The 21,949-nt window shown below is 38.8% G+C and overlaps 1 protein-coding gene across 1 annotated transcript; it reads right to left on the reverse strand.

Annotated features, from left to right (window-relative positions):
• Nucleotides 1-605: 605 nt before the first annotated feature.
• On the reverse strand, nucleotides 606-21,847 carry LOC107314722 (cytosolic phospholipase A2 epsilon-like). Its single transcript, XM_032445102.2, has 20 exons — nucleotides 21,818-21,847; nucleotides 21,043-21,115; nucleotides 13,631-13,767; nucleotides 12,562-12,693; nucleotides 12,291-12,331; nucleotides 11,637-11,679; nucleotides 10,843-10,903; nucleotides 10,369-10,532; nucleotides 10,009-10,101; nucleotides 8,969-9,006; nucleotides 8,378-8,513; nucleotides 7,136-7,272; nucleotides 6,438-6,660; nucleotides 5,755-5,869; nucleotides 5,134-5,271; nucleotides 3,350-3,457; nucleotides 3,014-3,208; nucleotides 2,337-2,503; nucleotides 1,518-1,704; nucleotides 606-1,302 (listed from the first exon to the last, which is right to left on the reverse strand). The coding sequence occupies exons 1-20, from the start codon at nucleotides 21,845-21,847 to the stop codon at nucleotides 1,094-1,096; spliced, it is 2,427 nt and encodes an 808-aa protein (XP_032300993.2). The 3' UTR covers nucleotides 606-1,093.
• Between the last annotated feature and the right edge of the window lie 102 nt (nucleotides 21,848-21,949).

The raw sequence follows: 21,949 nt of genomic DNA on the forward strand, positions 1-21,949 counted from the left end.
TCAAGTACTTAAGAGTATCTGATAATGGCTGAAGCATCTTCTTTTCAGATAGGTTTGCAGAGTATTTGCATTATTAAAACCTTTCATAAAGCAGATAAATATTTTTATCTTCATTTAAAAGATAAGTGATCTCAACAAATTACCTTGTGATATTCATAGTAGTTGCACAAAGCCTGTATTCCTTGTATACATTCAAGGACTGAAAAACATTATGTAATTACCCATGAATTATCCATGGATATCAGTTTAAAACACTTAGCTAGTTCCCTTACCACAAAACCTGAATGTTTCTGTTTTTAGTGTTTTTATTCTCACAACATCCTTACCTATAATAACAAGAAATACTATTAGACCTGTTGAAACTAATGGGAAGTAGATGCTGAGCTGGATACTCTGAACATCACAAGAATTCAATGAAAAACACAATCTCAGGTCAGGTGCTTATGCATGCACCATAAGAGCAGCTTGTGATTCTCTACAGGGTTTGGAATGATCACTTCCAAGCCTAAATATTGCTGGCATAATAAAACTTGTAAATTCAGAAGTATAGAAATTTTGTATCTTACACAGTAAATCTTGGCTCTTCTGTATCCTTTTATGTTTAATTTTGTGCAATAAAATGTAATGCTGATGTTATAAGAAAACTTTTCTCTTTCCCTTGAGATTGTCCACATTTGTTCAGTGTTTCCTCTATTTCACTGCATTTGCAATACATTAAATACCTGTAGCTCATTTATCTTCACATATAATTTTTTACCTGTCTATTTGCAAGAAGTTGTGCTGCTGTTCCACATTCATAAATTCAGAAAAACCATAAATAAACTCCATATTTTCTAAGCTTCAATTTACTGTATATACATATGTGTATATATACACATGAAAAAATACTCATTATCAGTGCAAACCTACAGTGCATGAAAGTAATTGTTTTTTTGTTTGATGGGTTTATCTAGGATTGCTACTTGGTGTAGAAGAACCACAAGCTAAGTCTCAACACTTTCCCAAGTCCATATATTCATTCACCAGCAGGTTCTGATTCTTCTGCAGGGGAGAAAAAGCGATGCAGACATCCTTCTGAAACTTAGGACAGCATTTATTTTTTGCGTTGTCGTTTCCGCTCTATTGCTGAATTCAAAGCCTGAAGAATCAGATGTTTGTTGTTCTGAATGTTGTAGCTGGTCAGCTTTACCAGATTGTCAAACTGTTCCTCTGTGTAGGTAAAGCTGTTTATGCAGTATGGGGAAAAAAGGCCAGAAACATCCACGTTGCCCTGTGCCATCTCAGCAGAGCTGCGCTCCACACCTGCCAAATCAAGAAAAGTCGTTGACAGGGCATAGGGATGGTCTTGCATCCTCTTCTCCAGAGGAACACTGTTCCTCTCTAAATTAACACCCACAGTCCTTTCCATAGGAACCACATTAGGGGAGGAAGGGGTCCATACCAGCCCTTGCTTTCCATCCCAATACAAATGAAGGCTGCAGGGGTGGTGGGAGGATCAACTCAGTCCCATGGCTTACCTGGCTCTTTGTATTTTCTGAATGTGTCATTCACCAGAGGGAAAAACACCACTGTTGGTGCCTCTTGGGTCTCTGCATCTTCAAAGATATAGCACTCCTTTAGATTTTTCTTTTCCTCTTCACTCAGGTGGATTTTTGGAAATGGAATTCCCTGTTTTGAGAAGTACTTGGAGGCTTCTTCCAAAGGCTACATTCAGACAGGAAAAAAGGTCAGAAACTCTACCTTTCCCTCAACTTTTCATAATGCACAACACATTCACCACAGGCACTTCACAAAGATCAGGAAATAGTAATCACTGTCAATATTTCTTCTGGTCTTTGTTTCTTTCATGAGGAATTATGTATTGGTTATCATCAGAACAACATTTCAAGACCAAGACATCAACTAGCACTCCTGATATCCTACCTACTCCTCCTCAGCCTTTTTTCTGCAAGATAAATAAGATGTTCATAGCTGTGTGCAGGAGCGACACAAGCACATATTCCTTAGTGGAGAAACTCTTCACACAGAATACACAAGCAGCCATGTCGAGGTCCTAGGAGTGTATAGGTATCTAAGATAATGCTTACCTATGATGAACTTGATTAGAATAAAAGACTTATTAAACTGATACTACTTCTGAAGTTCTCCCTAAGGGATTTGTCATGATAAACTGGTAATAATATAAGATCCAGATATCTAGGAAACAGGGACTGAATGCCAAGAATCCTCTTCTCCCACATTTAGTTTTTTCTGCATGAATTATTCTGACTCTTTCAGAGCTTAAAAGGAAGAAAAGATAGTCATAATTACACAAGTGAACCAAGTGGTTATCACACCGATGTCTGTGATCCAGAAGAATAGTTTAAGTGTAGGACAACATCCACTTTCCTCTCTGGTCTCATGAGTGGTGGGTAGCTGATATCAATGTATCCTGCCGTGTCTGCAAGGCACAGGAACTCTGCTGTTTCTGTCAGCTGGTTGGGAAAATTCTCTAGCACAGTATCTAAAAGGAAATATTTCTTATGATGAGTGATTCAGGGAAGAAGTAATATATTTGTTGTTTAGCTAATAAAAGAGGTCCAAAAAAGGCCTCTTCTCATTACTTTTGTTTTCCAAGATCCTGCTGCATTACTGAAGTTCCATCTTGACTCAGAAAAGAAAGATCTGTCCACAGTAAGAAGACAGAGCTCCTTCACTTCTCATGTTGACCTTTTTCCATTCCTGATGAACAGCAGTTGCCCTTCCTAGGAACCAAGATATTTCTTGGAGTATCTGTTAACATTTTAATTTCAATAAAAACAGAGCTGTGCTATAATTAGAGCTGTTTTGCAATTCACTTTTGTAATTTGACCACTTATCTTGAAATTTTTGTTTCCAAAGTGAAGAATAATGCCTATTCATCTTTGGTCTTCTCTTCACTGTTGAAAATACCAATCATCTAACCAGAAAAAAACCAAACACACACACAGAAAAAATCCCACATAGGAACAAGAAAGCATTTAGGGATATTTACCTTTCCATATAGAAAAACTTCTACTCTGAAGGTATTCATTATGCATTTGGAACCCCTTTAGGAAGTTGAAGAACTTTGAGACCATTACTCGCTCAGTCAGGACTTCCCGAACAATGCCCATGATGCCACATTCAGGAGTGACTACGTAAGTCTCCAACTCATGGCTCTTGGCTGGTGGAGAAGGCTCATCTCCTTCTGATGGGTAGAGCAGATAAACAAGCCATTGTTTTGATAGCAATTTCATAATACTTAAAATAAAGATTTCCTACTATCTGCATCCAGGTGTTATATTCATTTAAAGATTTGTAAGGTAACAGATACAGAAATATAACCAACCAACATCAACAGCTGTGGGTTGAGTGCACCTCAGTGAGCACCTTTCTGTAGGATCTGACGAATGCCAAGCATCCAAGAGATTGTAGGAAAAGACATTGCTCCACAGGCCTGTGGAACAACAGAGAACAGGGAAACTGCTTAGAAACATTTAAATAGAAAATATCCCTTTGATCTTTCCACAGGCTTCTAGTACATGCAAAGTGTCTTCTCATAAAAAATATTAGTAAGTTCTTTCACAGCAACTCATAGTTTGTCTTCAAGAGGAACCTAAATGGTTTTAAACATTATACCAGGCCTTCAGCTACCATAAGTCATTGTCACACACAGGTATTACCAGTACATATTGCAAGCCACCATTTTCTAGCCTGCATATTCCTGTTCTATGAGAGAGTAAAACCATGCCAATTCACATAAAGCAAGGGTTTGGTCTGTAAAGAATGTCATAAACAATTATATTCATAATTAGAGATTTAGGGATTGCTCCTGAACAGCCACAATCCAAGTGGTTAGAGCATAATTTGAGATGGTCTGCAGACTATTTAGGTCCCCTAAAACAAGACACCTTCAACATCTGTTGTATGTTTCTCCTTTCCACAAGTTATTTTGAGTGAAACTTATCTCCATCTTCTCATTCCCGTACTTCTTGCACTTTTGTCCTCTCACTTAAGACGTTATTTCTTCCTGTAAATTACACTCTTCCTTCACCCTTTAGCTGCCATGTTTCACTACCAGTATATTTTAATTGTACCTCAAGAGGGCACTTGCAGAGTATATCACTAGGTGGCAGCATAGCTCTATATCTCCACTCTTACGTTTCTAAAGGTTCTGAGGACAGGAACACAGAGCTCAGCCTAGACTAAACGTGCTGGGTGTGCCACCTTGGGTATGACCACACCACAGACATTGCAAAGATGCAATGGAGGCAAAATGTTCTCAGAAGATGGCTTAATACTCCCATGTAACTCCATAATCCACCTCCTTTCTCTGAATGTTAGCACAGAAGGATACAAGGAAATGGAAAGTATAATGGCGTCTCTTCTCCACCCTCCAGCATTTCATGGGTCTGGACTTGGTACTTCCAGTAGCTGGTGGCTCTAGTGTTACACAGTCACCAGTGAAACTACCTTCCATGAATTTGTTCTCCCCTTTTTAGACCTATACATACTCTTGGCTCCTGTGACAACATGTGTCTTGTCCCCCAGCTTCCTCTTCTCTTTACTCATGACACCACGACAAAAATATAATCATTATGCTCTGAGAATTAGGGTCTTTGAAGCTAAACATAGTCTTCCTCATACCTAGGTATTATCTAAACATGGTAGCAATATGACTCTGGACTTTTTGCATAATATTTTGAGGTGCTCAATTTCTCTGAGCTTTAGATAAAGAATACCAAACATTATTGTTTTTAATGTGGGCTTTTCAGTCATAAGAACATCCTTTCTTACTGGTGTTGGTGAGCTGTTGTGTATCATACTTATTTGCATGTAAAGGACTCTTCTGCAGAAGAAGCAGAAGAGCAAACCAGAATAGAAAGCAGTGTCATAAAGATTTCTAGTATTAGAAAAAAAAATAAAATAAGAAAGGTTACATAAAACTGTCCTTCCTGCACTAGTGGGAGCACTTTACTGAAATAAGGATAGCAAAACACATTGATTTAATCATGCAAGAACTGTACACTTCAGTCCTGTATGTTGCAGGGCACTGCCAAAGTATTTAGGAATTGTACATATTAAGTATATTTTTATGCTATCCAAAGGAAGTTTACCAAGGAAACACATCACCTTTCATGAAGCAGATCCGAGACTCGGGAAGCTTCTTCATCAAGCGACCCATGAAGAACTCGCTGCCAAAATCTTCTGCACGAATGAAGGCACCATATTTTAGAAACCCGACTTCATAAGGTGTGAACTCAACCCATTCTGCAGAGAAACAAAATGAACATTTTAATTCATTCTATCCACATCTCCTAGCAGGAAACAACTTCATGACAAACCCTACGAGCAGGGTAATCACAGACTGGTCTTCATCACGGTAATGACATCATTAAGACAGTTTCAGCCACACTCTCAGTGTTCCCCAGACTTGTTCCTATGGCACTTCCCAACAAGCCTCTCAAGATAGGACATAAATGAAGTTTTTACCAAAAGAGGTCAACCCAAATTACCCCATACACAGAGCTAAGGCTCTGATTTGGGAATACTTTGGCTGCCCTAAATACTGTTCCCCACATTTCTCCTGTCCCATAGAAGCTGGATTTCCCTCAGAGACTAGGCAAAAGTCTGAAAATGGAAGAGGAAGATAAAGAACTGTTTATAATGTTACAATACAAGGGGTTGCAGGATATACTGTAGTTGGTAACAGAAATACAACTGAATCCAGATACAGTTTGGTTTTGCCATCACCTTTAAACTCTGACAGGCTGTAGTCTTCTTTGATGTTGAGGATCATGTAGATTGGTAGGGGATTCTGACCTTGAGTTAATGCCCGTCTCTCATCAGACAGTTTGTGATTGTTTTTCTGTGCATTGTCCAGAAAAAGAAAAAGAAGAAACCCAAGGGACCTTCTTGACATTGCGCATGGACTTGAAAAATTACAGAGAAATAAATATTTATTTCTATCTACATTTCTTATTCTTTCTACTCATTTTGTGCCTAAGCATTATTATTATTTTTTTCTAACTGAAGAATGACCTAAGCATTCATGCACCCAGAAAGGCTTACTTGACTTCAGATAAGCTATAGGAATTTTGTTGTACAGAGGATTTTCATTCCTCTGAGTAAATGCTTTCATTTTGCATGGATTATGCAAGTTAAACAAAGCAAAAGAAACCAAAATCAGGGTGCTGGAACATGATGTTCAGATACTCATATAGGTATAGTGAGATACAGGTTTTCTGCTCTACCAAACATCCCACAGGGTGGTAACTATACATTGACAGAGATACAAGGTCAAAAGCCCTTTGTTAGTCAACAGAAACCATCTGTCTGATATCACTGGCAGGCTGTCAGGATAGTGCCTGTCCCTGGAGCTTCTATTTCTGTACAGTGGTATTCAAGACTTGTTAAGCAAAATATAGACATGCTACCCCATCACTCAGTGCTCTTTCCAGCAGGAGCCCCCAGAAATCAATGCTAGAGATCTGGTATCCTTCTTGCTTCCGCAGCTTTAGCTCTTGGTCATAGTACTTCAAGCTCTCCAGGGAAAAGCAGCTCAGTTTGCTCTTGGTCATGTGCCTGCGGACTTCACGGATAGGTCCAGAGATATCCTTGTGTGACCAGTCAGGGCTCTGATACAAATGTGCCAGTGTCCTGAGGAAAAGAAAGCAAGCACATACTCATGAATCTTTCCCCATTTCAGACTTGGATTTAAGGACCACAAGAAAAACAAACAAACAAACAAAAAACAACTAGTGGAGATTCATTAAAAACATGAAAACATGTTTGAGGCTTGGAGATTCTTTGATCTAAATTTTTATTTAGGTGCCAGAAAATTCTATCACGTATGACTAAATTGTTTATTGCACTTCATTGAAGTGCTATGCCTTGCAAGTTAACTGTTAAATGTTTAGCAGATGAAAATCAAGATAAAGCTGATTTGGGAGAAGAAACTGAAAATTCCAGCATCATAAAAACAACATAAATGGTTTACAATTTTTTCCTAATACAAAAGTAAAAAAGCCTGAGGCTAAATACACACATCTTCCTTTGCCACAACAAAGAGAATAAATATCATCCAGCAGTCTATAAAGCTGAAAAACAATATCTTTGTTCAGAATCTCCTTACCATGTTGAGCCAGATGACCCAGTGATGTAAGAAATAGCATCTAAGAGACCCAGCTTTTGAAGACCCAGCAGGTTGCCTAACAAAGATGTCAGTGCCCGGGTGCCACCTCCTGTTGTCATGACTGCTACAACTGGAACCTTTTTAAGCATGAACACAGCACTAGGTAAGCAACAACACAGTTCATATGAGCACATTATGTCTCAGCTACATGAACTACAGCATTTCTTTCTTTCAAGAATTCTGACATTACATCATTTCCCCAAGCAGAGGAGAAAAACATGAAATGCTGGTGCTTGGCTGAGACATTAAGAAAAAAGGAAAAAGACGATTTGCCAGTTTAGATATTTTTCATCTACAGAGAACAGTGTTCTATATTGTAACATGCTGGATTACTGAAACAGCTCATAACTTTCGATATTTTCAATATTAGGTTGCATTTTCCTTCATGGAACGCCATCTCATGAGAGCACTATTTTCAGAACCAGACATGCTCATCCTCCCTAATAAGTCAAATATAAAGACTGGATTACATTTCCCAAAAGTATCTAGACTATATAATTGCAGAGATAACGCACAAAGCCTTCTAAATAGAAACCTAAATTACATTACAGGAAGATAAATTCCTCCAACTAAAACCCACTGGGAGTGTACTGTCAAAATGACATTTCCTATACATATTTCCAGGCAATTGTATCAAGAAAATACTTAGCTGTGCTTCTTTAACCTGTTGCAAACCAAGCATTTCAGTTAATGCAAAGCATTCTGATTTCAGTATAATGAAGGAAACGTGCCATTTTCTTGTTGTTTGTTTTCTTGTTTTAGTTTTTCCCACTGAAAATAATGTGCTAATGAGAAATAATATACTGGTGTGAGCAGGAAGCATCATTTACTCAATTATATGACCATTTTGTCACATAATATTTAACATGCCTTTGGTCCAGCTGTCCTGGGCAAAGTGAAAAGCACAGGTAAAACCCCTCCCAAAATGAAAACTTCAATTCTGTAATACCTGATCTTACACTATATTCCCCCCCTATAATATAAAACATTCCCACAGCAGCATGTACATGAACAAGTTCACACTCTAACTCTTGCTCTCACGTTGCTTCATCTAAACATTTCTTAATGTTTAGCACATGGGGTGCTGAACACATCAGTGCTGGTTAAGGAACAATGACCGGCTGTGGATTTGACTCATTCCTGTCACACAACACTGTCCAGGCCCAATGGTGCTCCCCATACCTCGTGGTCTTGTAGGTCCTGTTCTAACTTGAGTGCTTTTTTCAGAGCAGAAGCCACCAACTTCCTCCGTTTCTGTAAGAAAATTTTCTCCTCCATGCATAGATCAAACTCCAAGCGAACATCAAGGTTTCTTGACCTCAGAAAGACAGAGTCCATGGTTAAAAGGAATATGAGAAGCTTGAGTATGTGATCACTTACAAATAAGGTCTGGACCTATGGTTACAAGTTGTAAATTCCATAATCAGGATTTTTAAAGCTGCTACTGTGATCCTACAAAGGCATATCAGAAAAGATTAAGTGAAAAGGATGTAAAGCCTTAGAGAAAAAAAAAAAAAGATCTTTTTTTTCTACACCAACTTTCTAGAAGCATCTAACATAAATATTGTATCCATTTACAGGTACCACAAATGGTGAAACATAAAAAATTTATTGCATGAATTACTCCAAGTTTTATAAATTCAACTATTCTGAATTCTTTACAACCAAGGAAAATGAGGCATATTTTTTCCTAAACTTGTAAACCCTTAATTTTTTTCAGCCAGAAAAGATCTTCATCACAAAACCAAAAAACAATAGGGCAGAATTTCTTACCAGTCCATTGACTTCACACGTAAATTTACTGCTTCATTCTAGGAAACAATACAAAACAAAGAAAACCACAACACATAATAAGTACTGGAGGTGTTCTTATGTCCTTTCCTTGCAGTTATATTTGAAGCCCTTCACTCTTTATAAGAGCAATGTTAGACATACAAGGTTGAAACAATAAGAAAACCATCCCAATTTCTAGAACTCCTCCAAGTGTACTGCCCAAGTCCACTAACATTTATATAGAAGCTTCAGCCTATTTAGATATACACATCAGTGTATGCAGCAAAATCCAGCACCAGCTCTGTGAGTGTGCCTTGCCTTCCTTCACTGTTTGCATACACTCTGGCCTGTATTAGTCCAACTGATCACAGAAACCCTTCTCTCAAACTTTTGACTATGATTTTTGTTTCTGCTCAGTTCAGATGAAGATGTGCAGGTCCAGAACCCTCTTTGTATGGGAATATAAGTTTATCACACCTGTGTACCATCTTAAAAACAAAATAAATCTCTTCCAGAAGCACAATATTTTAACTGAATAGTAATTTCAAGCAAGGTGTAAAACCCTTCCTGGTTATTCAGAACCTGCTGAGATCGCAGTTGCATGATACCCATCTTTGTGCCAGCACTAGCATCAGGAATTTCCATCCCATGAAAAAGCCTACTTAAAACTTCAGAGGGTGGCAAATTTCAACACAGACAGGATAAAAAACACAGACAGATCGTATATTGCCAGAATCACAGAAATATCTATAAACCAGACATAAAATATGAGAATCATCACTTACGCTGTGTGAGAGCTTATACTGGCCAGTGTTGTTTAATAACGTCCTTTGCATAAAACAATCACAATAAACAGAGTTCCTTAAGGGCACTCTACCCCCTTCCTACTTTGCATAGACTATTATTATTTTGCGTAGTTTTCTAATGTTCAGTGGACTGCAGAAAATGAGGATTAGCAGTCATGGTAATCTGGTTAACTAATGCTTGTTAATCTTGGGATCACAGCCTCAGATTTATTCTAAAAGGTTATTTTCAATCACCTCTGCCACTGCTATTTTCTCCTTGAAGGGAAGTGAATCCAGAGGAATGGTGTGGGATGCAACACGGTTTTTTTTCTCTTCATTTGAGGTACACTAAAAAAAATAGATTTAAAAGTAGAAAAATATTTAATGTATACACCATAAAAAAGATTGTCACCAACTTTTTTTAATAATAGGATTGACTCCCGCAGCTTCCAAATTGGTATTAAGGTGTCTGAGTGCTCTTCCAGAGCAGATGGTCACTGAAATTGACTTCCAATTAAAATAATAATATTAACAATAATAATTCCTTCCATATGTCCCAGTGAAATATAGAAAACCATGACTTTGCTGTGCTTACTCGAGTAGAAGATCACGTACCAAGAAGAAGCGTGGCTTCTTTTCTGCCAGAGCCATACACAGATCTCCCAGACCATATTTGAGATAATGGAAGATAAGAGGCCTTGGGTGTTGCAGGGAAGAGCCCAGTGACAGGGTCTGGTTCTGTTCATAGGATCCCTTCAATGTGAACAGGAAGTCCTTCTCTAAAACAAACAGAAAAGCAAGCATATTCCCAAATAGGAAATATTATGGGGAAGGTGGGGGATGGGGTGGAGAGGGTAAATAAAAGAGGAAAAAATGCAACTCTTATTTGCAACCATCAAATATTTGTGCTCCACTGATAATTAAAAAAAAAAAAAAAAAAAAAGAGGGAAATTACTGGATAAAAAAGTGACCAAATAAAAAAGTTCTTAATTATCCAAGTTGTCTCTACTTCGCAGGGTTTAAGACCCAGTCATCACATTTCCTTTCTTGTAGCACATTTTTTTTCCATGATAAAGCTTAAAGTCTAACCTGAAGCTTCTTTCTTCTGCCTACTGTCCACAAGAACTTCCAAGCAGCAAGCTTCACGACACTGCCACAGAGATGAATAATGAGAGAATTAAATATCCAAACCATGCCACATATGAGTCACTTTGCTATTTATCTCTGGCCACCTGGGTTCCTGGGGTCTGGACACCTGCCCATTGTGTGTTTGGCAGGTACAGATACTCTTATGATGTGCCATCTGAAAGAAAAATGGCTGTAGCGGTGTGTCTGTCCATGGGATAGGAAGGAAGGGGACATAATGAAAGAAGGAGTGGGTGTATGCCAAGGCCTTCTGAAGATGGACTGATGGGCAGCCAAATCACAGTGCTGTCCTTACAGTCCTACCTGTGTGAAGCTGCACAGTCAAGTGCTACCTCCTTCCAAGCAATGAGTTATGGGCAGTCAGGAATGCCAATTCCAATTCATCTAGGACAGGGATGGCTCTGTGTGAGTCCCAGGAGTAGTTCCCAGGGGGGATGACACAGAGGCAGTAAGCAAACGAAGGAGCACTTCAAGCTCTGCCAAGGAGCTTGCTATCAGCTGGTGATGGAGGACTGGCCTGTGGGTATCCCCAGTGATTATGTTCACTCTTTCTTAATACATCCTCATCCCATGAGCCATGCAGGCAGATGGCTGCCAGTTCCTGATGCTCCTCCTCCCCCCACCCTACATCTCCCTCTCCTTCAGCTCTGACTGCAATGATTTATTGGGGCCCTTCCCATATTTATCATTCCCAACACCAGAAAGATAATCAACATAGATAAATATTTTGAAATTACCACCAAGACACCATTACTGATGAGCTTTTCAGGCGGAACTGGACTGAAAGAACAAAAAATAAAATCAGAACATGATCTAAGTACCTATTTAAATGAACTGTAGGAATAACACTTTCCTTAAAGGCTGTCTCATCTAATATAGTCTGTAACAAATCATTGATTTTTCAATTTGTTGCTGTTTTAAAAAAGACATCTGAAATGTGACTTCCTCATTTTTTATGATAATCACAGAATCAAAGAATGGCTTGGGTTGGAAGGACCTTAAAGATCATCTAGTTCTAGTCCTCTGCCATGAGTATAGTTGCCAATGACTAAATCAGGCTCTTCATCAGGTTGCCCCTGTCCAGCCTGGCTTTGAACACCTCTAAGGATGGGGCTTCCACTGCTTCTGGAGGCAACCTGTAGTAGTAATGAATACTAAGAAATATTGAATACAGTTGCTGCACTTCCTATCATCCTTATCTATCCCAGTATATCTTGGAAGTGGGTTTAGAATCCAGGATGATTTTTGGTAGATAAGGAAGAGAATGCTTTTGCCAGTATGCAGATAATTTGATAAACATCAGCTGTGACTGTGATGCTGCTATGACCTATGTTATATTAAACTCTAGCATCTGTCTTACATTTGATTGGTTCCATTTAGGCTTTACTCACATGCTCTCTGATGCAAACTCTACTTCCAGCATCTCCTGTGTCTGTAAAAGATTAATTTACTCTAAGCATTTTTATTAATTTTCTTTCTCACCAGCTATTCTTGTTAATGAGTATTCTGGCTCCAGAAATTGGAAGTTTGGACACACAGGATAAATGAAGGACAAATGAATATGAAATAAACCCTCCCATATTGCTTTACAGTAAGTCATATAAGGAGGTAATAGCAAAAAATATGTTTCCTTCCTGTGGGCAACTCTGTTTTATTCCTCACCTCTGGATTTAGCTGAAAAGTCAAGCGAACAGTTTCTCCAAGCTGTATTTTAGCAACATCAAAGAGGACAGTGAAGAGGAGATCATCTTTAGTGATTGTATTTTCATCATAGACTTTCAGCTCAAGAATGTTCTGCGAATAAAGGTAGAGGGTTAGGACCATTTCTATTTGGAGACTTTGGGCTACTATTATTACTGGAGACTTCTCCTCTCCAGGCTGAACATCCCCAGCACTCTCAGCCTGTTCTCACAGTGGAGGTGTTCCAACCCTTGGAGAATTTTTCTGGCCCTCCTGTGTAAGCACTCTAACAGGTCTGTGTCTCTTCTGTACTGAGAACTCCACCTCTGGACACAGAACTCCAGATGAGGTCTAAACAGCACAGAGCAGAAAGACAGGATCATCTCCTGCACCTTGCTGATCACACTGCTTTTGATGCAGCCCAGGATACAGTTAGCTTTATGAGCTGCAAGGGCACGTTGCTGACTTATGTCCAGTTTGCTATCCACCAGTACACTCTTTTTCAGTAGGGCTGTGTTTGTTTTTTGTTTTGTTTTGGTATTTGGTAAAATACATGCACAGCAAGAAACAGGACTCTTTTTCTACTGCTCTCAGAACATACTCAGCTCCTCTCACTCTCCCATTCCTTCCTGCCACCACACAGAGCTCTTCCTGATGCCATTTGCCACCCACTCATTGAGCCACACAAGATCTTAGACGTGATTCACAGTGCTGAGTGAAGTTACACCATTACTTGGTTCATATATACCTTGTTATGCTGCTAAATTTACTCTGAGATGCCCACCTTTACTCTTGAAAATCGCAATTTTAAGAAAGAAATAAAGAAAAAAGGAAAAATGACAGAACATTATGCGAATAGTTGTGAAATCTCAACTACTTTCTACACATCACAAAATAAAATCTAATCTTGCTGCTGCATGCTGTTCTTACATTCACTTCCCACATCCCTCAAGTCCCTTGCAAATATCTTTTTTTTTATGGTACCCTACAAACAGATCACAAAATGAGATCTCTGCCCCAGTAAGAAAAACAAATCCACTTTGCATCTTACTTTTACTTGGCTCTGGATCCTGAAGGAAAATGTTTCATTCCACACTGGATCTTTGCTGTTCTTGATGGTTCTGGTCCGGACAGTCTCAGAGGAAGCAGTGGGCAAGGACAGGCTTACATAGCAATCAGCTTGACTAACTGTATACAAGAAGATGTGTTTTAACTAGCAAACTACAACAACAAAAAAAAAAATCACAGAACGTAAGCTTGCAGCACTCTATAGACAGTAAACTGCAAACAGGAGATACTGTTTTAATACTTTTCTTATAGGCCTTTACTCAACAGCACTCACTTCTATTTATCCTGTCTAGGAGGCTGAATCTGTGATCATTAACGGAGACTGAAAGAAGCTGCTGAAATAAAATGAGCTGGTGGGGGGAAAAGGAATGGTTTTAGGTATCAAAACCTATCACTGAAATGTCCCCAGTCTGTGGGAAATCAAGAGATCTTTTGTGGTGAAGATTTACATTTTGAAAAGCTTTTCTAAAGGTACTTAACTAGTTAAGTCTTCAAGCACTTTAGTTAAGCAATCTTTGCCCATAGTGAAGAAACTTCTAATTTCTTAGTGTAGCATTACCTTAAATGTGGTTTGAACACAAAGTTGTCTAATTAGATAAAGCACAGCATTAAAGCTTCATAATACATACAGGTTGCACTGTGGTGGGCTCCCAGGAACTGCCTCTTCCCCAGAAGGGAGTAAATAGCCTTGCAGCAGGGGAACACAGCATTGCAAAGTATTGACCAACTGAGTCTTTGGGACTGCTGCAGCTTTCAGGTGAAAGGCAAGCTGGGTACTTGTAGGTCTGTGCAGTTTACTTTCCATCTGTGTGTTAACCTGACTTATTTAAAGTGTTTCTTGGGTGATTGTCACTGATACCTCTAAGACGATTTTGTTGTTGTTGTTTTTCAGGGAACAGTGTTTTGCATCTCTTCCTAAGTGCAGGAAAAAAGCTGATACCTCATGAATATGTCTTAACAAGATGAGATCCTGAAAATACAGTGAAAACTACAGCAGGAATCACTTTATCTGCACTGTTTTTCACCCTTTCTAGTCCTCCCATTTGGAGCAAATCTGCTATTCTGTGGTTCTGTACATTGCTTGGCAGCCACTTCTACACAATATTTATTTATTTATTTGTCTGCTGAAAAACCACAGCTATTTCTAATTTCTTCAGCCCTCAGAACATATTTGTGGTCACAGTAGCAGGTTAGATATTACGTACTAAGAGGAGGCAGCATGATGACTAAGTGGGTAGGCTACTGGAAAAGGGCTCATGACATTTTGGCTCCAGTCCCAGCTCTGCTCCAGGCTGTTAGGCCACTGTGGGCAATTGCCTACATTTAAATATATCTTTTCTATCTGTATTTTCACATCAGTAGAACAGTGATAATGATCATTTCCTCATTTGTAACCTGTTCTGATATTCCACAGTTAAAAGCAACAGACAAAACAAAAACTACCACTATTATTATTACCAACCCACAAGAAAAGAATACCGTATCAGCAATTGTTTTAATTTCTCTAAATCAGTCCCTTGTTTCTCAGTCCACACTTTCTTTATATTTGTGGTGTTATATGGCAATGAATAGGTATTGCTTAAAGCAATTTATGGGATCACATTCTGTAGGATTTCTTTCAAGTCTTCTGATAAAATCAGAACATTAATCATCTTCCAAATTTTCAGGATGCATTTGATATTTTCCCCCCTTGCTGCCTATACAAGGAAAGAAAAACTTGAACATTCCAAATAGAGACTTCTATACCGGTAATTAGTATTAGGAAAATTTAGATTTATTACTATAAATTTAGATGTGGATTGTGCATAAGGTACCCTCATATAACAAATAATTGATCAATCAATCAATTGATTGGTCCTCTTTGAGAAGATTGACATTTGATATTTTCAGAGTATCAAAGAGACCACTTCTAAACTTGTGACTCAAACCTAGATAGAGCTGTGCTAAGAACTTCCTTCTATCTGTCATTCTTTTTGAACACAGCTGAACTATAGCAAACTTGAAAAGTTACTCCAGGCTTTAGCAAGACTGTTTCCTATTGATAAGAGAAAAGCAAACTCCCACAGTTTGACCATCGACACTAATATCAGCTCAGTCAGTAATCACTGAGTCTCAACATAGCCCAAGACAAGAATACAAATGAAGGTATTTGAATCTGAAACAGACAGTTGCATAAAGAAAAAATAAATTATGCCCCAGCTCTATCCCACTTTCTTCCTCCTTCTACCAAAAAAAGACTTTAACTATCACCAGCTATTGAATTTAAATATGTCCAGATTGAAGAGGATTGATTTAGACAGCCTAGCATATGAGAAAGAACTGAAAGAACTGAGTTTGCTAATTCAACAGCAGAGACTGGCAATAAGTATAGTAACAGTCAGAACTGCAATGTCCAAATGATAATTATAAAAAGGACAGTGATTAGAGTCTTAGTTTGGCATGATGGAAATAAAGGCAAATATTAGGAAAACGGCTTCAGCTCTGAAAGAGTTAGCTCTAGTGAGAGAGATTTTTATAATTTAACTCATTTCAGAGGGTACCCCTATCTAGATATGTATCAGTGACTGATAAGGTAAATTTGATCCTGCTTCAGAAGAGGACCCTTCCAGATGAAGCTACAAACATATCAGACGGAATCTGGACTTGCTGCCATGTGATACCCATGTTTACGCTGGAAGGCGGTAAACGGAATAATCATGGCATGTTAGTTATCTTACATGGAATCCGACTAACTGGTCTCTCTCCTAACCCTGACTGTCACAGGAGGAAGCAACAGAGAAATCTTTGTACTGTATACCAGCCCAAGTCACATTTTCTAATATAGTATCTGAGTGCTGACCTCCTTGTTCCTTCAGTCTGGACTATAAGCTTACATCACTGCATTGGTTCATCCTGCCATAAATACTACAAGTTGTATGTGTTGCAAACACATGCTTTGCTTTTGTCAGTCATTTCTTCACATTTTATACGTCTGTTCTACAAAAATGTCACTGTCAGCTTCTTTCACATCTAAGTAAACTGCATATAGACACACAGCTTCCAGACTGTGGATGAATGGGCACAGATGAAGGGCACAGATGAACTGCAGGTTTAGCAATCAGCTTGATGGTAGAAAATGATAAAGTCCCAGCACTGAAATTTGCGATTGATGCTCTTTCAACCTTCACTGGCTTTTATATTTCACTGGCAGCACTATTTATTGTCTCTGCAAAGAATACACAGCAAAATACCCAGGAGAGAAGCCACAGTCTCATGAACACACTTACACATACCTTTTCAGATATGCAGACTATCAAAGCCATGTTAAATCTAGCCTCTCTTCTTTACATTGGCCTCCTACATAACAGTAAATCACATCTGGGTTATTGGTTCTTACCTACAAGGTAATCAATGAAGCTCCTCCCTGGTGACCATCACTGATAAGGTCCTCAAGCTCTGTGTACCTGGTCTGTGGGTAAGGCTTTGTTTGGCACTACTTTGAGTCTTGAGAATCAACTTGGACAGGGACTAACACATACCACAAGCCTTATCACATTGTTCTTTTAGCATAAGGCTCACCTCAGCACCACACTTCATGTCATCTAAATGCCTCTGAAGGAGCACACATGCATAAAACCAAACGTTCATTCTCTGCTCAGTGGGTGCAGGATTACAGTATCAATCACACTGCTTACTACATGGATGGATGGTCTGCAAATAATGTTGTCCTAATGAAACCAGAATAGGAAAGATTTTAGAACAGATTCTGCAGATTCTTCAAGGGTGTAAAAGAATTAATAAACAAAAACTGTATTTTTCACATTAAAACATTGAGAACAAGAAGTTGCACCACATTCTCTTAATCAGAGAACTACCTAAAAAATCTTCAAGTAAGTATCATCTTTATCAATCTTCCTGTTCTTTGTGAACATCTTTGCTCTCAGCTTTTGCCTTTGAGACAGGAACAAGCATGACACAAACTGGATTTTATCACGTATGGAGATAGTAGCAATGAAGTGAGAAAGACTGAGAGGAGAGTTGGGTAACATGAGTGAATGTTACCCAAGGGCCTATGAACAGCTGCAACTCCAAAGGTGATTCAGACAGTATTGAGATCACTCATTCATTTGTTGTTCCTATTATTAACTGTGGTTATTAGTTTGCTATGATAAACATCAGTCAGAACCAGATCTCCATTTTGCCAGGTGCCTTAGTAGTTATTCAGATAGACTTTGATCCTGATCTAAACAGCTTACAATTACAGTAAGTAAGTCCCACCTTTGGTATGATGTCACAGGGAGGAGTTCCTGGTGATCAGCAATTGCTCTCATATTTGTTTGTTTCAGTTTCTTAACCAATTAAGAAATCTCTGTTCACAGAACTTGTTGCAACTCTGTAGTTGCCTGTATAACTATTTCTTTGTCTTTGTTCAAATTCCTATTGCCAAGCATTTTTCTTCATCTACCATGAGGACTTCTTCCAACACAAATGTGGTGCTATGGCACTGACGGATGTTTGATGAGCATGATGGGGATGGGCTGATGGTTGGACTAGATGGTTCTAGTGCTCTTTTCCAAACTGAGCCTTTTGAAAGCCAATCTCCATCATCTCAACTGACAGGAAGAGGAAGGGAAGATCACAGTAATCCACTGGAAGCCATACTACTGAAAGTAAAACTGATTTTGCCACTACAAGGATGAGGCACTGAGATCACAGCATCTGTCTTTGGCTTCTCGCATACTTGGGCAGGAAACACCTTTGGTGCAATCCAGTGCAGCTGTTGCACCTCATGCATATGGGAATACAGAGATGGGAAGAGCACAGCCCTTCTCACCTTGTTACTTCTGCACCCAGTGGTTCCACTGACACAGTTAAGTTCCTTCGCAGCAGCAGCAGCAAGGCCAGCTCTTCTCTGCTGGTAGGAAGCAGCCGTGTTCATGTCCCTGCCCTAGGACTGTGTCACAGCTCCCTATTCTGCCCATTCTTCAAGCCAGCCTGATGACTGACATTAAGACTTCAGGCACTTAAAAACACACATCTCCACATACCACCTTATACAGCTGCAGAAAAAGAGCACCATGCAGGCAACAGAGCCAGACTGTGCAGGTGTGGTGAATGCCTTTATGAAGGTTTGTGACAGCTACAAAGTTTTCACAGTTTAAGAGCCAGATCTGGAATAAATACATGGGGGCTTTGTATGACAGAGAACCCTAAATAGTACATAGAAAGGTATTTTCAGGTCAACCAGAAAATATCAGATTTTATCTAGCAGATATTTCTGCTATGTAAGGGAAAGAAAAATAATTGGCTAGAACTATTTAATCAGCAATATAAACACAAACGTCCCTAAAGTTGATAACACCCTGGAAATGCTCTTGTTGTTTTCCTGTGACACTTAGGAATCTGGGCTCCTATCCAATGCAAAGTGAGCTGTAAGGTGCTGAAGTGCAACATTCTGAGCTACAGACCTCATGAGCCACAGATCTCCTGAGTGAGTGAAGCAGGGAAAATGTCTTGGTGCTTGTCCTGTCCAAGAGAATCTGCTGTCCATTTCTGAGGACAGATCCTCAATCTGTAGTCAAACACAAATGTGCAGAAATTGCAACAGCATCTTGGGAATGCTGTGTTCTACTTAACGTAGGAGCAAATCATTCTGATTCATGAGTCAGCCTTCCTCGTATCCGATTTCAACACACATTAGTAGCCTAATTTTTGTTATTATGCTCTCACCACATACAAATAGGACCCTTTATCTGACACAAAGGGAAAAGTTCAGGAGATTGTGATCACAGCAGATTGCCACAGACATCCTGTAAGGTGAAAAACAAGTCCCATGTTATACAATATGCACAAGATCTAAGGAGGAATGAATGCTGTGGGTTGTAGGTAGCACTCCCCCTGCACAAAGGAGGACGCTGTCTCTCCTTTAGCTGCAGAGTGTCACAAAGAGAAACAAAGCATACTCATCTTTGACATGTGGTCTTCCAAAAAAATGCAGTCTGACCTAATCAGATTCTGACTCTATGATAGCTTCTTGCAGCTTCAACTATTTCTGTGCCATTTTTCAACTCTGTCAGCAATGCTTTCTCTCTTAATAACTTTAAATTACACAAAAATAATGATTGAAACAAGTAACTTTGCATGGGAAATACAACTGTTGGATTCTACTTTTCCTAAAATAAAGCTAAACATTTCATCTGCTTACAAATATGAGTATATTAAAAAATTAAATGACAAATGCATTTCCACAATAATCCCTGAGGAAAGACTAATTCTAAACCTGAAATTATTTGTAATTTTAGTTAGAGATACTACTATCAGTTTCATTGAATTATGATGTAAAGCTGTAAATCTATTACTATGTTTTTAAAAATTACTTTATTTCACCTTTCTCCTTAATAGTGACTAATTTCTCATTTACTGACATTTTGACAACACATACTTGCCTTAAAAAAAAAAATAAAAAAAAAACAAACAAAAAAAACAACCAAGCAAAACCTTTAGGATCAATCCAGTATTAATCTGAAAGACCATGAAGGCAAATACTCTCGCTGAGTTCGCTTGTGTTTACTTAATACATATTGATTCCTAACCACTTCCTTCCCTTTGCATACCTGCCTTATTCCTTCTCCCTAAGACAGATATTTGAGCTGTCCTGACACTTTTCTCCTACGTCAGTAACCACTGAGATTTTCTGTCTTTGCTTCCACTCTCACCCAATTCCACCAAGCCCCCATTTCAGTTATATTGTTTTTGCTTTGAAAGTCTGGCATTTCAAATACATTTCAGTAAACATTTCACAGAAAGAGTTGATTGACAACAAATATATATATATATAAAAATTATATATGTGTGTATGTATGTATATGTGTGTATGTATATATGCATATGTATATATATATATATACACATAATGCTCATAATGCTCTTATTTTTTTTGTATTATTATTTTTTAATCAAGTAGAGAAATGTGGAAGTATCTGAATGTATTTCTGCTGTCTGCCAAAGACAGAGATGGTAGCAAAGCTCCTGTGTTACCCCATAGCCACTCATCATCAGTGTTGGCATTTTCATCTAGATTAGAACTCACAGCCTTCATCACAACATATCACAAAAAGTAACTGATAATTAACGTTTGTTTGGCAAAACTGGTTCTGAAGTTTTTCAGCTGTTTAGATACCTCACATTGTACCCCAGCAGACCTTTGATATTTCTTTTAATAGCAACACTTCTGTAAACTGAAGGGTATTGTTTATAACAGACTGTATTCTAAGATTAGTCCAAATTCAAATATACAACAGTATCTGGAACCATGGTGACAACATTATACACAGACACAAATTACAGTGCTCAGTTATACTTGCTGCTTTCAGAACTGAACTACTGGGAATTGCAAGGAAAGACTGTGATACTCACATAGATCTGCCTTTCTCAGATTTCTCATCCTTATGATTTTTACAGCGAGGGAGTTGCATGGGCATTCTTCATACTGCAGGACAATGACAAAACAATTACCTGCAGAGTTATTGAAACATTTACGCTTCAAAAAGCATACCTAAGCATACATAAGTATATGTATATACATAAGTATCTGTTGCAATTTCCAAAGTCTTGCAGCAAAACAGGAAGAATAATTCTCCTGCCCTTCATCACCAAGAAGAGTCTAGTTTTGTCCCTTCTCATGGGGTTGTTTTAGTGGTTGAGGACAGGGGAAAGAGTAGAGTGGATGAGTAGGGGAGTGTTCTCTCCTTTAAACACAGTTTCCATACAAAGACCATTGCCAGATTTTGTTCATTAGTCCCCCTTCCTTCTGAAAGGCTGAGCCTGTAGAATCAATGTTTCTGGAGCTAGTTGAGTTAGACTCTCATTCAGTTTATTTGTTAAGCTACGAGAGTCCCACACTGAACGTCTCTGAGCAATTGATCACGTCCCTAGCGAACTCCTGGTACCTCAGACTGCTTCCTACCCTCCAGATGAATCACCCATTGTATCTCAGTTTCTCTTCACTACCAAAAATGCCTCCGCAGAGCTACCGATATCAGGAAACCCATCAGGTTGTCTTACCTAAGTAAAAGCATGCATGAATTTGGATTGTCATCTCCCAAGACCTTTCTGAGGCACAAGAGTCCCAATTTCAAACCCATTCCTGACCATCTTCAGCTTTTAATGGATTACAGTCTGAATTTCTTACCTCGTGAGCACTCCAGTATGATCCCATCATGCTCCCAGCTGCATACAAGTGAGCTACGAGTGTCACCTCAGTATTAGAGGCAACAGTTGGCAGTGACTCATGAAGCACCTCTGCAAACTTTAAGAAGCACCT

The sequence above is a fragment of the Coturnix japonica genome, chromosome 5 (genome assembly GCF_054131305.1).
Source record: "Coturnix japonica strain WE chromosome 5, WE-NBRP24, whole genome shotgun sequence".
In the NCBI taxonomy this organism is placed as follows: Eukaryota; Metazoa; Chordata; class Aves; order Galliformes; family Phasianidae; genus Coturnix; species Coturnix japonica.

Excerpts from the sequence above, each read along its gene's own strand:
- LOC107314722 (XM_032445102.2), bottom strand. The coding sequence starts at position 21,847 with ATGATGGGATCATACTGGAGTGCTCACGAG. Across the intron at positions 3,209-3,349 it reads ACCCACAGCTGTTGATGTTG|AAGGAGATGAGCCTTCTCCA; the intron begins GTTGGTTATATT and ends TCTACCCATCAG. Across the intron at positions 1,303-1,517 it reads CAGAAAATACAAAGAGCCAG|GTGTGGAGCGCAGCTCTGCT; the intron begins GTAAGCCATGGG and ends TTGATTTGGCAG.